Source organism: Malaclemys terrapin, chromosome 18 (genome assembly GCF_027887155.1).
Source record: "Malaclemys terrapin pileata isolate rMalTer1 chromosome 18, rMalTer1.hap1, whole genome shotgun sequence".
NCBI classification, from domain to species: Eukaryota; Metazoa; Chordata; order Testudines; family Emydidae; genus Malaclemys; species Malaclemys terrapin.
The window spans coordinates 4,060,391-4,076,677 of record NC_071522.1 but is presented as its reverse complement, the minus strand read 5'-3'; the positions used below and the strand labels follow the sequence as shown (position 1 = coordinate 4,076,677).

Sequence of the window (16,287 nt, the reverse complement as noted above, 5' to 3'; positions counted from 1 at the left end):
ATCATTTTGACAGATTAAAAAAAGAGAGGAACCATCCAAATCGTTTGGGAGGAAGCAGAGTCCGCTTTGATAAATTAATAATACCTAGTGCTTAGGTAGCATTTTTCATGTTGATCTCAAAGCACTTCACAAAGGAGATCAATATCATTCCCTCCCTGCCCACAACAAAGATCAGATCCTTTGTCAAACTCAGAAAAATCAAATTATTGTCAGGCCTTCCCACCGCTACTTCCATCCTCATCCCTGGCCTTTTTTGTCATTGATTTTGTCACTAAGCTACTGGTAATGTTTTCAAAAGCACCTAAGTGACTTAGGAACCTGTGGCTCATTTTCAAATGTGATGTAGCACTTTAAGTCAATGGGATTTAGGCTCCTAAGTGCCTAAATCACAGGCAAGTTTGAAAATTGTATCCACTCTCAAGATTTCACACTTAGTCACCCTCCCCCCCCCATTTCAGAATTGTAGGACTTCCGCCAGTGAAGGGACCGGGCATAATATGAGGGTGCTGGGAGGGTTTCCCCTACACATCTCACCAATGCCCCCCAAGCCTGACCTGTGCACCCTGCTATTCCAATCCCACACTCCCCACTATACAAGTCCCGCAACCCCTCACCCCCTTGTTATTTTCAGCCCTGGCTCCTTCCTGGCAGGAGAGACTACCATCCTGCTGAATCGTTTCCAAGTTTTGCAAAGCAGAGAGACCAGGAGACCACCCGACTTATTTTCACTTCTGAAGAGACAGAACTTAAGTCTCCAGAGGAAAAAGCCAAATGCATGAACACATTCTACTATCTAACTACCCAAGGGTGCTAATTACTGTGATTTAGGCACCACATCTACCCTCAGAATGCACTAGATCAGAATTCTCAGCCTTTTTCACAGCACACTCTACAACTCCTTACTAGCGAGACTGTCTCATGGACGATCCTCTCCCATTCATGATGCCACAACATCTCTGTGGCAACAAGAGCTGGTGCTCCCATGGAAAAGCAGTTTCACATAGTTTTTGTCCCTTTCAATGGAACAGAGCAGCTGGAAATAAGGAGGACCAGCCAGCTCTCCATCGATCCCCAGCAATTTCTCCAGGGATCACAGACTGAGAACCCCTGTCCTAGATTTCTCATTCTCAAGAGGCTTTGTACTGTACTTAAATGTCCAGCAAGTGGGATCCTTTACTTACATATTCCTCAGAAAAGTTACAAACCAGGGTAGGACTTGCTTGGATTCCCATCCCTCTTTCCCGACCTCTTTGAATTAGCCCACGTGTTGCATGATGCACCACTTTCTGGTGCGTCATGGTCCCTTTTTGATTCTTCTACATGGAGAAACAATAGGATTTCGTATTGTGAGGGCACCTGCTTGCAAGAAGTTGCCAGGTGTGTAAAACTGTTTGGGGATAGTAATCTAGATACTTAAATGGCCCCTACTATTACAGTATTGGAGCACCTCAATTTTTACTGTACCTATCCTCATCCCACCCTGCAAGGTAGGGAAATACTATTAGTCTCCCAGGTCCAGTCTATATAATGGGAATAAGTGACTTTCCCAAGGTCAAACAAGATGTCTGTGGCAGAGCAGGAACTGACGCCAGATCTCCCACAGTCCAGTCTAGTGCCCTAACCAGTAGGCCATCCTTCTCCTATGCATCCTCTTGAGAACATGGGTTCAATAATGCCTTGATGTAGAGCTTGATTTCAGGCTGTTTATCCCCAACAATTAGGCTTGTGAGCAAAAGCATCAGCATTTGTGGAAAAAGGAAACAGCATTCCAGGCAGGAAAGAGGTCATCGGCTCCAGCCAGGCACCATCCAGACTGCTGCTGTCTCTGCATAGCTAACTTTGCAACTCTCTGCTTATATGATAGGATCTGAAGAAGCGTCCTCCTGGAGTGTCTCCCCACCCAGACACACTGGAGCAAAGTCCCTGGCTGATGCAGCATTCTTCAGTGCGGGCTACAAGTTCTGTGGCAGCTCCATTTAATTTTTTTTTTAAATTGAGGTTCTAAAGAGAATTAAATATAACAACGAACAGTGCAAGCCGAGCCAGAGCCCTGCCATTATTTATTCTAATCTAAACATCCCATTAATTCATTATCATGCCCACAGTACCAGTTTTCAATAGGCAGATTTGTGCATACATAACAGTGGGGGAAGAGGAACCTAGGGCTTCCAGCAGCCCGGGAGGCAGTTTGAGATTGTGGGGTAAGTACCTTAACTGCTTCTGGTGCTAAAATGGACAGAAAAATAGACAGCTAAACTAGCATTGTTCCATTTGAGAACCAGCACCCCGTTATAACAGGGAGGAGTTCACAGTTCTCAGACACTGCAGCTCTTTATAATTACTCCACATTGATAAGCATTTCTGCGCAGCACAGGTGCTGAAGCACATTTCTACAGCAAGGAACAGTCAGGGCTCTGGCATCTATAGTCCCCGTTCCAGGGTTAAATTTAAAAACCTAGGAGCCACTTTACAGCAGAAAGGTGGTGCTTTCAAAGATGCCTCTCTACCACAGGCATGCTTGCTATGAATGAATGCAGGCTAGTTAGGTACAGGCCCACACAACAGGAAAGAGAACAGAAGAGGAATAGAATGAGCTTTGCCATGAAACCCAATAGAGAAAAAGGGCCTCATTGTCACCCCTGAAATCCAGGTGCAGAGGGAGGCAACATTTCAGGAGTTTAGGACACGAGCCTGCGTTCTGCATTTTGTCTACTTTGGTTTTGCGTTATGCCACAAGAAGGCAGTAGCAGTCTCCCACATCAAACACATGGTGAAGGAGTGCACAGTTAGAAGACTGGAGGGGGAACTGCAACAACCTTGCTACTCTCCATGATGTAACAGTTCGATGACTGAAAAAATCCACAAAAAACTAGATATTGACTTGCGATGCAAACAAAAGAAGATTTTGGGGAGCATTAATCAGACTAAGAGGCTACAGAAGCCAGCACCCAGGAAGAAAAATTACTCAGTTTAATTTGTTTCATCATAGTTTAGAGGTGGGCATTTTCTAAAATTGTGTAACAAAGACAAAGGTCCAATATCATATTTTCTAGAGCATCTCCTCGTATCTTATCTTCATTACAGACCCTGATTAAATGAGCAGCCAAACTGATCTGTAGGGAGATTTAATGGACCTGCAGTTCATTGACATTCACCATAAAGAATGAAATGGGCTGGGTGCCGATAACTTTCCCTTACAGCACAGCCCAACTGGAATACACCCACAGGAACAGAGGCTCATATTGCAACCTTAGAAGCCCGGGGGTAACAAAAGTTCTGAGTGCTTTATGGAGAGAAAAGAAAGGATTAATGTATGTAATACCCTGAACGAGGCAACACCCACTATTGCTTCCCTACTAGCTGAGAACAGCCTAATTCTTGAACAGTACTTAATATTTGCCAACTGCTGGAGCTAAGGAGCTTAGACAGGAATAGTCATATTACCTATAAGCATTAATTTGACAGACAGTCTAGACATAGTCCAGTGCTAAGGGTTAACAGCCCTCCGAGCTTTAGCTTTGCTCCTGAAGGCTGGTAGATAAGACTTGATGCCATTTCCATGTGTAGGTTGGGGCCTTTGCTTCCACGCTAGTCTTCCTTGAAGTATTTAGCTGAACCTGGTGATTTTACATTTCCTCTGAAGCTGGATAAATGGCTAATGTTGGTAGAGAGCAGTTTGGATTCAGTGATAAGCCTTGGCTTTCCCAGCAGGAAAAGATTAAATTCTGATGCAGCCAGACACAAAATACGGTGTTATTGCGTCTGTCTTCCAATGCCCCACCATGACTTTAAGGAAGCGTTTTCTCCTTCCCTGCCAACTTCCATGATCCTGCAGTGGAATCAGAATCCTGTGCTTGTGCCAAGTTGCCGTGATTTAAGTGCAGAACCCCTCAGAAGCTGGGCTGGGAAGGAAAACTTGTTGAAACAAATAACTCCAATGATAAAAAACACAAGGCTCCTCATTGCTAGTTTTCTACCATCTCAGAACTCAAGCAGAGTAACTGTATACTGATATACTCTAGTAGACAGCATAGATAGCTGAGTTTTCAGTAACTTACTGCGGTGTCCCAAGTGACTATTCTTTGGCATGTTCCATTCACTTGCTGTAACAGTACATAGCTTCTGCAACCTCAGTATAACTACAAATGTCACATGTCATCAGGGACTTCCACTGAAACGTATCCATAGGATGTAAGATACATCAAAGATGCTTTACCACTATTACAGTAAAGCTGTAACTGAGAATCTGTGAAGTCATGCATATGCGAAATCACAACAGACATGGGCATAAGGTGATCACAGACCTGCAGACAAATCTCTTATCACAATAGCACAAAGGAGCAATCGCCTGAGTTTTCCAAGTTGATGCATATGCATGTAGTATGGATTTGTCAGTGTTTGAGTATAGCTGTCATGGTTCTACAGAAGCCTTTTTGCTTCAGTCAGAGGCACTGCGTTACAGAAGGTAAGAGGAGAGAGAGAGAGAGACTTCATAAGCCTGAATTGTTAGGAGCTGTGCTCAATTTTCATATTGTATCCAGGACATTGCAACGGTTGTTGGCTCCCCACCCTGTATCATGGCATGGATAGTGTGATGCTGAGTGCTATTCTGGGGCAGCCCCACGGGTGTCAGTTCTCCCAGAAAATCTCACTGTGCGCACACACGGTAACTGAGTTACAACTTAAGTCTTTCTACTCTTCCAAAAGCTTGTTTTCCAAACCAGTGATCCCCTCGGGAGCATCACAGGTACTTATTCTATGCTTTTCTAAATTGATGCTTAATTTTCTTTGAAAAAAGACCAAGTTTATCATATTTAAAAACTTCATTTTGCTAAGCTTCTATGCATAATTTCCATCAGGAAAAATATTAAACTAGCCAATATATGAACATTTCCATTAAGGACACTATAAGTCTGGCCCACCATAACTAACCAGCCAAAAGAGGTATTTCAGGATTCCTTTTGTTCGTAAAAGCAAAGAGGAGACCCATGCATAAAAGATATGTAGGAAAAATCAAATGCCATCAAAACAGAAAATTGACACAATTTTTAATATTTATATATTTTAAATCAACACAATTAAATATAATATGTTTTAAGTACATGAATACTCGGGCATGAGAGAAATAAGAGGTGGTACATAGTACCAAAAACCTTATACACAGCCTTTTTGCTTCTTCTTAGACAATACACAGTGTGCCTCTATACAGTCAAATATTGCAACAGAATAATATTTGCTAGTCAATCAAGACTTTCTGAACATTGGAGATGATTGAGAATTTTTATAAAGTGATTTTTTGCACAATCTTGAGAAAACAAAGCAATCATAATAAAATAAACCCAAACCAGAAATGCTTCACAATAAAAATACAGCGATAATATAACGGAGTGACAACTCGAGTGCTTCAGATGCTCTGCAGAATCACCTCGCTGGTCTGGCGACCAAGAGAGAAGAAGTATAATAGACACTGTGGCTTTTTGTTTAAAACAAAGGCTATATAAGTTGCAAATGCTGAAAATAATGAAGGGGAAATAAAGGCGAAATGTCCTAAAACTGAATGATCTTTTTCCTTAAAAACAAACATCTGGGAATAGATATGGTCTCGGTCTGACGACAGCACATTATGGAGAATGGCAGCAACTCATAATGGCAGTTATTTTATACCTGCATGGTGGAGAAGTAAGAAAATGGAGCAGAGTCCACTGGGCACAGTCCGCTCAGCGGAGTGGGCTGGACTCAGAGCCATGAATCAGAAATGGAGGGCTGCAGAGGCGAGCGATTGGTTTGTAAGTCTTCTGCATTCTAGAAGCAAGGAATGCGTGTATGCAAGTGTAACAGCTTGACTAAGGGCAGAAAGAGTTACATTGTCCAGTCTTCATTCCTGGCCATTTTATGCTTCTTTCAAAATGAATGCAGTTATGAAGGAAGTAAAATGTATTTATTTATCTTACAGTTGAATACTCATCTAGTTCAAGTAAGGAAAAATATAACGGGTATAGCTCTTTCGATCACTCACTGCCAATGTATTCCTCATCTCAGGCTCACCTCTCCAATGGTTAAGGTCAGGGAAGCTGCCCTGTGGCCTTTACAGTTGTGTGTTTAAAAATTACAAGTAGTAGTAGAACTAGAAACTACAACAAAGCCTTTCCCCCTCCCCAGTGTGGCCCATGTCCCATTGCAGACATTGCGATTAACAGTCCTTCCGAGATGGGGTAAAGTATTTGTGACGCTGATCACAGTTTTCCAGTGACATGTTCATGAATCGCTTCTTCATCTCTTTAAAACCTTCATTATTGTGAATGCCACGTGCAATAGAAAAAAACCCCATTACTTTGTACTTTATGGAGGAGAGATAGGATTGCTCCTTTTCCTCCTCCCTGATGGATGAGGGAGTATCAGCTGTCTGAAGTAACAGTGTTTTGTTTTCATTGGCTGTGTTAAAGAAGACTCCACCAAAAGGAAAAAAGTTCACTCATCTTCAAAAGCAGAAAACCAGATTTCTTGCTCTGGCATTTCTAAAATCCTAGCTGGGAAAGGAAACACAGAATTAAAGTTCATGCTAGACAAGGTGGCTGAAAACTGTACAGATCAACCTCTAGTACAGGGACAGACAGTTGTGGTGTAGGCAAATGTTTGCACAAAGTTGGCTGGAAAGAGTTTTTGATGAGGAAGAAACTTCCAATTACTGCAACTGTACTTGCTTAATTTGAGTTCCAACTGTCTGCAGCCACTGATTTTTAAAGGCTCTTGTTTTTAAAATGTGAGTGTATTCCACGTGACCTTTTCATCTACTCAGAGGGGAATTAGATTAATTGTTTACAGACAAACTTAAGTAGAGGGACTTGTTGTATAAGTCACTCATATCACTGCCTCCACAAACTAGAGGTATAAACCTATGTTTTGAGTAGACATTTAACTCCTTGGTGATGATGGTACAGAGATGCAGGTAGATTTCATAGGTTACCCTTGGCCTTCAGAAATTTTGACTACCAATACCAAGAGATTAGTGAAGAGGAATACAGCAATCAACTATATTGTTTCATAATAAAACCGTTGCATTAGAGGTTGTTTCGTAACCTGGAATCCTGTGTGACTGCAGAAAACCAGAAATACTATTAAAAATTTTTTGAAACACTTAAACATAATGCTAAATCAAAGCCAAATCTATCGAGCTTCCCTATTTCTTCATACCATAAATGTAGCACAGTGATAAAGTTGGTATGACCAATAAGCAACAGCTTTCAAGCTTTTAAATGTTTTATTGGTACATTAGGCAAGTATTTTGGCACTCAATTTGAAATAGCAAGTGGGAACTTAACTAAGGCATTCCAGTATTGATCACCCATCGTAACAAGACAATCTCTTTAATTAAGATTGTTTACAAAGATCCCAAAGGAACAACAATGAACACGAGAGGACTTGTACAATTGTGCAACTATGGAGAGATGCTTTCTATCAAAGGTATCTATAAAGCACCTATTATCTTGGTGTCTCAGCCATGAAACTCTTCCACAAGCAAGCCAGTCATATAGTCTGAAAAGCTGATTTCATGTTAATGAGAACTCTCAAGAAATCTTGCACAGCGTAACACACTCTAGTTATCAAACTCACTAGGAAAAGTGTGCTAAAGTGCCATTCTTCCCAAGACAGACTGGAAAAGAATAAGACGGTTGAGGCTCCTGTATTTACCTTGGTAACTTTTTCCAAAGGCTGGTCATTTTGTGCCTGCTGCATAACATCATTGACTATCATCTTCGCTATCCTCCAAGCCATCTCTTCTTGGGCCTAAAACAAAGGAAACTGGTTTCTGAGTGTAAATTCTTAAAGTCACAGGTCCAAAAGTGCTTTTACTACAGTCACATTTTAAACCTTGTAAAATAGGAGTATTTCTAAACAGGGCTAATCTACCCATCTCAGTGACAGGCAGAGTCTTAGATTTACTTTATGGGGAGCTGATCAGTCCTGAAGAGGGGAATCTAGTCTTCAACCTAGATGCAGTGGTCATTTTACAGCATCACTATAGAACAATTATCACCACCTGTGCAAAAATGGATGTTACTATCTGTAGCTGGAGACTTTGAGATGTGTGGTTCCTCTCTGTATTCCACACCTGTGTACGCACGTGCCCCATGTGACTGAGTCTGGATTTTTTTTTTTTTTAAATGTGTTTTTTTGTTTTTTTACAAGCAGCGTCCATTGCCCTGCATGTGCGCCGGGCTCCTTGTGCTCTGAACCAATAGCATAAAGGGTGGTGTGGGACGGCACATCTCCAGTTCCTATTCTCACAGTCCAAACAATCGGCAACAGAGGGGATGGAAAGTGGAATACAGATTGGGACCACACATCTTGAAGAACCTCCAGTTACAGGTAAGTAACCTCCATTTCCTCCTCAGGAGATGGACCCTATGCATATTCCACACATGCAAGATTAACAAGCAGTAGTCAGACAGGAGATGGGAGTGAGGACACAGTAGAGATAGCTGACTGTAATACTGCAGTCCCCACAGTTGTATCCATAGTGGAAGACTCAACCAGAGCATAATGTCTTGTGAAGGTATGCAGAGATATCCAAGTAGCTGCCCTACATATCTCTATCAGGGTATATGTCTCAGAGCTGCCGCAGAGGCTGCTTGCCCTCTGGGGCAAGGAGCCCTCACCCCTTCCAGAGGAGGAATGTGAGCTAGTTGGTAAAGGGTAATACAACCAGAGATCCATTTTGAAAGTCTCTGCACCAATATAGTTTGACCCTTTGATCTCTCTGCTATGGAAACAAACAGTTAGGTCTAATGTCCATTGTTTTTTGTAGACAAAAGGCCAAACCCCCTTAGATGGCTAGAGAATGCAGCCACCTTTCTTCATCCAAGGCATGTGATTTAGGAAAAAATACTGGTAAACTGATTACCTGACTCACATGAAAATCAGAAACTACTTTAGGGATGACCCTGGGGTGGGGCTGTAACAAGACCTCTTCTTTATAAAAGGTAGCATATGGTGGGTCTTCCACGATTGTCTCCAGCTCAGAGAATCTTTTGGCTGATGTTTTAGCTGTCAGAAAGGCCACCTTCATAGGCAGATAGGCCATTGAGCACGCAGCTACAGGCTCACCGGGAGGTTTAGTGAGACGACAGAATAAACGGGAGGTTTAGTGAGATGACAGAATAAAAATTAATTAATTAATTAATAAAACCCACTGTGGTGTGAGCTTCACCAGCAGTGGAAAGGATCTGAGAAGTCCCTTCAGAAATCTAGTTGTGACAGGATGAGTGAAGATTGTACGGTTATTCACCGGAAGATGGAAAGCACAGATTGCTGCTAAATGCACTCAAAGAGAACTGAGCACGAGACCAAAGACTTAAGGGTAAGCAGATATTCAAGGATAGCAGGGATCTCAGCTGATTCTGGGGACAAGTGATTTTGCTGAGCCCAAAAGGAGAAATGCTTCCATTTTGTTGAGTAATAGCTCCTTGTAGAGTCCTTTTTGCTGTAGTTAAGGATGGACCCTTCTGGAACATGAGCACTTTACTTCCAATGCCCATCCAAATACCAGGCTCTGAGTTGCAAACGCTGCACTTGGCAGAGATGTGAGCCTCACACAGGCAATAGAGAGAGCACTGATGTTCACTGCTCACAAAAAAGGAGCAAGAGCAGAACAGTTTTTGAGCACCGGGACCCTGACCATAATCCCAGATTTCCTGAGGGGAAATTTTCCCACGGTGTGAGGCAGGGGAAAAACATTATATAACTGTACTATGCTAGACTACACTATAAATATTAAACACTGCTAAAAACTAACTACATGCAATATATTTACAGCAATGACATAGCAGAAAGGAGCTGAGGCCACTGAAGAGTCTGACTCAGACCACATAGCAGTCAGAAAGAACTGGAGAGGCACTGGCCTGCACCACCCTTTATGCGGAACATGAAAAGGGCTACAGCTTATGTTCAGGCCAACAGAAACCGCTTGTAAAAAAAAAATTCCAGACTCAGGTGAGTGGTGCGCACAAAATATACCTGGGGACCATCACTTGAAAAATGAATGAATGCTGCTTGGTTAACTGGAAATCCCAACCCCTTTCTTTTGCAGTTTGTTTCCCTCAGAGACAATAGAAAATCCCTGACCACAAACCTGTAGTTACCAATTACATTAGTTAAGCCAACCAGCTGGCAATGCCAAAAATCCAACTGTTCTCTCAACTGCACGGAGGTCATTTATGTTTTCTGAACATTTTGGCACAGGACAGTTAATGAGCTAGACTGCTGGAGGAATGTCAGACAAAGAAAGTGGTCAGGACTGAGAATATTCTTCATCTGTAATTGGAATGGTAAATCCAGATTTTTACATTCCAAAAATGTTGCTTGAAAAGAGGGCATACCTCGTCTGTGTTTCCTTGCACCCATTTCTTCATAGCTTGTGAAAACATGGACCCTTATTGTTGAGAAAAAAAAAAGGAAAAAGCATTCAAGGCAAATATTAGTAAACTCAGCCAAGTAGTCTCATCGGCCTATCCAGGCCAGGGACTGGGAGACTCTGCTGCTAATGCTGGGGAGAGCTGAGCCAGTGAAGCCCTTTTAAGTTCAAATGCATAGGAGGTTTTATCAGCTCAGCTCTTAGCCGCTTCCCACCCTCTGCCATTCTCTGCCGATAGTTCAAATCCCAGAAATTGCCCACAACACCCCTCCTGCTGCTGAGTCCCACTGGAGCAGAAAAGCAGGGCCTGGCTGGGGAACGAGCATGGGCTGAATGTGCAGGACGGTCCCTCAAGCACCTCCCTCTGCTTGACAAAAATATATGGAATGGCTCTGGAGACAGCAGAATCCTGCTCATCTTGGCTGTTGCAGGCAAGGAAGAGGGCAGCTGCTACTAAACATTTACAGACGCAAAGAAGGAAGGAGAAAGCAAACCTTTTGATTTCTTTACATCAGGTTCTGGTTCAGATTCTCTGATAAACTGTCCCAGGTCACTGACTCTTCCAAATGTCATCTTCCTGCAGCAAGAGGCAGTAGACAAAGCTATGCAGGTTAACTGGGGTGCAGTGTGAAAAACTGTCCAGTAGAAACAGAGCAAAGGCTCTCTACAATGGCTGAGAAGTGCTTGGGCCCAAAAGTCAGGGCTAGCATTTTACCATCCTGATATTTTCCCTCCTTCATCTAAATCCCAAGTTTATTTTATGGAATGCATTTCTAAAAACTCAATAGAGGTACAAACCTCAAAATGATTAGATTGTACCACATTAAAGTCTGTGTCAGTAAGTGCCCCAATCGCTGCCATCAAAATGAATTATTAGGGAACAACTGATTTAAGTTAAAGGTGACCTGAAAATGAAAGAAAGGGGGCTTGTGCTTTTTATGATTAAGTTGCCCCATGCCCCAAAAGTATTTACTTCTTTACATTAGAAATTTAGATCCTGTCTAGCCTGTAAGACACTGACAACACAAAAAGGAACCAGGACAGTGAAAGTTAAGCAGTTGAGATTGGAAGGGATTTTTAGTCAGATGTTTTAAACTTACTCCTGACACCTACATAATTTCCATGGCCAGTTAACATTTTGGAAAAAAGAAACCTTCGTAAAATATTTGACATTTCTGTCCCTTCAGTTAACACAAGATCTAATGACATGAATTCCCTGAGATCACCTACAACCAGATAGTTCTCAGGCAACACCAGGGAATACCAGAGTTGACATTCCTGATATTTCTAAAGGGGGCGGGGAGAAAGAGAGAGAGAGAGAGACATGGAAGGAGCAGAAAAAAACTAAGTTTCCAGGACATCTTCTTTCATGACCTCCTTATACATCATAAAGTAGCAAAAAAGGGGCAAGTCCAATTTAAAAAGTGCTATCATTTTTTGTTATATCTGCAAAGAGCAACTTCCTTACACTTGACCCCTTATTTTAAGGAATCCACATGTTCTTATTATATAAGCCATGGAAAAAGCATCTCTGTTTGAGAGATATGGGGAAAAAAAGGCAGAAAAACAAAAGCTTCCAGGACTCTGATGACTATCACAATAGGAAATTACTTAAGAGGCAGAAGAAAAGCACAATCCATTGGGTTTATGGACAGCAACAGTTTCTTCTCTATTTGGTGAGAGGGAGGAAGACAATCAAGGGTGCACACTGGGCTATTGAGATTTTCTGGGCTTGCTTCCTTCTAATCCAACACCTGTCAGTGAGCGATCAGGAAATACTAAATTTATTTCTGGAAATGGACCAGGGGAAACATCTTGGAACCAACACAGAGCAGTTTAAAATAATTTTTAAAGTAAGGGCTTTTATTATTAGTGTTCAAACTATCAACTGGTGATTTTTTTGGTCAGAGAGGCACAAACATGAAGACATGTCTATGTGCATCATACTATTTAAATAACCATTACTTTCAAGTAATAAAATAGAAAAAACACACAGAGTGAAACTATCCTGTAAGATATCAAGACTGAACCTGCCCTTGGGGAGAGGCAGGGGAAGGTGGAATGATTCCTTCAGCTTTGCAAGCTGGAGAGATTCAATATTCTAACCTGCTGAAGGTGTTGAGAGGCTCCTCACAGAATTACTGTTTGATGAGATTTACTTGAAAGGAAAAACTCAGGGCCTCTAATTCAGGAGTCTCAAGCCCAGCGTCTATGCCAGTACTGGCATTTCAGGCCTTGGGGCTGACACTCATATTCCCCTCCCCCTGAACTGGGTCATGGTTGACCACTATTGTTCAACTCCCAATTCAGTAGCGCTCCCATGGCTGAGAGACTAGGAGTCTGAAGCAGACCGAATTCCACTGTGAATTACAGCTTGCTTAATTCAAAAGGGAGGCAGGCAGACACTGGCTGATAGAGTTAACTGAAGACGTAGAATACTTTTCAGCTAACTAATGCACAACAACTATAATCATCTACTGGAACGAAACAAGAGTGCTACAGCTTGCAACTATCTGCACTGTTAATACAAAGAGACACAACAAGAATGAAACAAAGGTGAAGCACAGACATGAAAGAATGACAGACACTGAATAAACCTTACCCTGCATAAGTTCGTTGATATAGAGATTCTGGATCCAGACTTGCAGCATCTACAATTATTGCTTCATCAAAATTTTTCAGGATTTTAACATTAGCCTTTTTGACACTGGACTACAACAGAAATTCTAAATATTAGTGCCAAATGCAGAGAACTAATAGCCACTTAGCACACCAGGTCAAATGATATTTTAGCTTTCTTGCACACTATAAAATAGTTCAAAGTTTCTAAGTAGGCCCAAAAATATTCTACAGCCTCCACCCCACAAAATATGAATTTCAGAATAAGTGACATTGTACTTTATCACGGTCTAAAAACAGTTACATGAACAGAGCATAAAAAAAAGCAAACATAATACACAAGTCAGAATATGTCTATTTAAAGAGTGGTTGACTGAGTGGATTTGTGTGGACATGCATATATTTATTTGTTTCTGAATTTAAAATGGAGCTCTCTCAAAAGCTGCAGCTATTAAAAAATCTCCCTAATTCCAGCCATCTACTTGGTACATGTGTGGTTAATCCTCAATGGAAATATATGGTTCCTATGAAATGTAGTATGTTTTCCCATACACAGAACAAATCATGCATTTCCTAGGCTAGTTGCTTATTTCATCTTAAGGAAAACAAAGAAACGTGAGTGAGAGTGAGTGAACATATAAAATAACTCACTAACATGCTGTATTTAAATGGAAACATTAATGGCAGCTGCCTCAGAGCAGGCTAATGAGGCATGTAGGGAGACCCTGTTATATTTAAAGTGGAAGCACACAAAAAAGAATACTCTCTCCTTTCAGTTGCATAACTAGAGACACCATTAAACGCAGTGTTCTATTTTTTAACATATTCTGCCATTTATATTGCAAAATTCCTAGCAGTTTGTTCTACTTAGTCCATTCAGCGGCACAGCTTTTCCAGACCTGGCAGGTTACGCTGGTGACTTAATGCCCCAACCCCCTTATTTATCAGACAGGGTGTTGAAACCATGTCAGTATCTGCTTGCAGTTGATGTCATTGCTATTACTTTCGTTAGGCTGACAGGAAATGTGCTGTTGCAGGATTTCTGGAACTGTTCCGCCCTAAAGCCAAGCTCAATATCTGAAGAGAATTAAGTCTCTGGTAACTTGGAGCCCACTGCTATATGCTGCCCCTGTTCCATATCTGAATGTAATGTGAACAAAACTAAAATTTAATTTTCACTTGTGATAGACAATTCCAGGTTAAAAATGTGTTTGCCATTAGCCAAGAGCAAAGTTCCCAGATGTGCTTTGCTCTATTGGCCACTTCTCAGGCTGGACCCACTTATAAATGCAACACACAGGGGACAATCTTGAGAAAGCTGCATTCTAAGAGGGGAGAAATGGGTGAGGAACCAGAGAAGCCATTAATGAAGCACAGAAAAACCTGGAGTTGAGATAAAACAAGACTGTACTTCCACCAAGTCACTGAACAAAAGTAAATGTAATCTAATCTCTCATTTTTCAATGAAGTTAGAAAGCAATTGAGCATCAAAGGAAGCCAGTTGCAGTCTCACTTCCATATAGTTTACAGAAGAAGAGTCAAACTAGTTTTATTTAGTGTTTCATTAAAAAGCTCTCTGTCTTCCTCAGCAACAGATCTTTTAAGTCTTTATTCACAATGTAGTCATCTTCAACTGCACCATATACAAACAGGAGCACAAACTAGATACCACCACCATGTAGCTCAGCTAATTACAAGAGAGTTAGGCACAAGAGTTCTTTTCTAGGAGTCAAGAGAGACTCAATTTCTAACCAGTTAAACTGACTGGACATCTGGCTAGCTTGATGAATAAAGCACAACAGAATCTGCTGGATCTGTTCTGCTTTCATAGAAACCTAAATGCTAGATATTAACTGCTATTTCTCTCTACACCAATAGCTATCTCTATTTTATCCTGAAAAAGAAATGTTCTGCTTCTAGGTTAAATGTCTGACTGTCATTTACAAGAACAAAATTGTTGTAAAGTACTATTGTACTATTGTACATAAAACTATTGTAAATAAAACCTAAGATCCATAACTTGCATTGGTTTATACTTTAACCATACAGCAATTTATTCACAGTTGTCAACACTAAAAAAAAAAAATCAGCATTTTCCTGCAGATAAAACATAATATCATAGATACTGTTTGTTTGTTTGTTTTTTTAAGGTAAGACCTACAGTATTTCAGATTCCACTGTGTAGTACTGCAGTCACTTCTAATGACAACCATTGTCTAATAATGCAAATTGTAATAGGAAGTCTTCATTGCACATTAATAGTTTAATTTCTTCAATAATTATTTTTAAACAAACCAAAGATGATGTACACCTCTACCCCGATAGAACGCTGTCCTCGGGAGCCAAAAAAATCTTACCGCGTTATAGGTGAAACCGAGTTATATCAAACTTGCTTTGATCCGCCGGAGTGCGCAGCCGCCGGGCCCCCCCCCCCCCCGGAGCACTGCTTGACTGCGTTATATCCAATTTCGTGTTATATCGGGTCGCGTTATATCGGGGTAGAGGTGTACTTTCTGTATGTCTCACAGCAGTATTTGAATAGTATTATAGTAAGAGGTGCAACTTTGGTTAGGAATAGGAGCTATATTAAATATTGTGTTGTATTTTTCTATATCAATTACTTTTGATTGATTTAAGACAGACAATAAGGTGGAATAAAGATTTCCTACTATAATATAGAATTTAAAAGGAAAGCTAAATGTGAGACTTAAATTACATGAAAATGTACCCTTAACCAAAACTTCTTTACATGTCATTCTTCACATGTTTGGTGATGTCACTGTGGAATGACCACAGCTGCTATTAGGATGGAAGTAAAACAGATTTTTTTTTTTACCTGGGAAGCAGAGCCATCAGAACCAGTTGTTTGAGGCTCATTGTCAGGAGAGCTACTGGGTCCTTGAACAGTCAGTGCAATATTCCCCCCTGCAAATTCATCTCCTCGTACTGAATGGATGAGATCATTCAAGTATTTGTAATAAAGGTTGCTGGACAAAAAACCAGGTAAAAAAACCTAGGAAACAGAGGAATTGGTTTCGTTGATAAAAAGGCAGAGGATACGATCAGAATGAATGACTATTACAGTGGCACACACAGGACAGGAGAAGGGGTATCTGACCATACGTGGGAGCTAAGGGCTCATATACCCTTGGAGCTATTCCTGAACAAGAATGTCCATACATGGAGTTATTCAGGAACAGGTATTGTGCTTTAAATTCACACCCTACCTTAATCTAAATTAATTTTCTAGTGTAGAC

The 16,287-nt window shown here is 41.1% G+C and overlaps 1 protein-coding gene across 2 annotated transcripts in view; it reads right to left on the bottom strand.

The window, feature by feature from the left end:
- Positions 1 to 5,031: 5,031 nt before the first annotated feature.
- Positions 5,032 to 16,287, bottom strand: part of AKAP10 (A-kinase anchoring protein 10) — a 35,545-nt gene continuing 24,289 nt past the window's right edge. For both annotated transcript variants that reach the window (XM_054008347.1, XM_054008348.1), the window contains 6 exons: positions 15,867 to 16,043; positions 13,014 to 13,123; positions 10,906 to 10,988; positions 10,377 to 10,429; positions 7,690 to 7,785; positions 5,032 to 6,527 (listed from right to left, as the gene is read on the bottom strand). In XM_054008347.1, the coding sequence (XP_053864322.1) occupies positions 6,516 to 6,527; positions 7,690 to 7,785; positions 10,377 to 10,429; positions 10,906 to 10,988; positions 13,014 to 13,123; positions 15,867 to 16,043 (531 nt within the window). In that variant the 3' untranslated portion in view covers positions 5,032 to 6,515. The remainder of the gene's footprint in view (positions 6,528 to 7,689; positions 7,786 to 10,376; positions 10,430 to 10,905; positions 10,989 to 13,013; positions 13,124 to 15,866; positions 16,044 to 16,287) is intronic.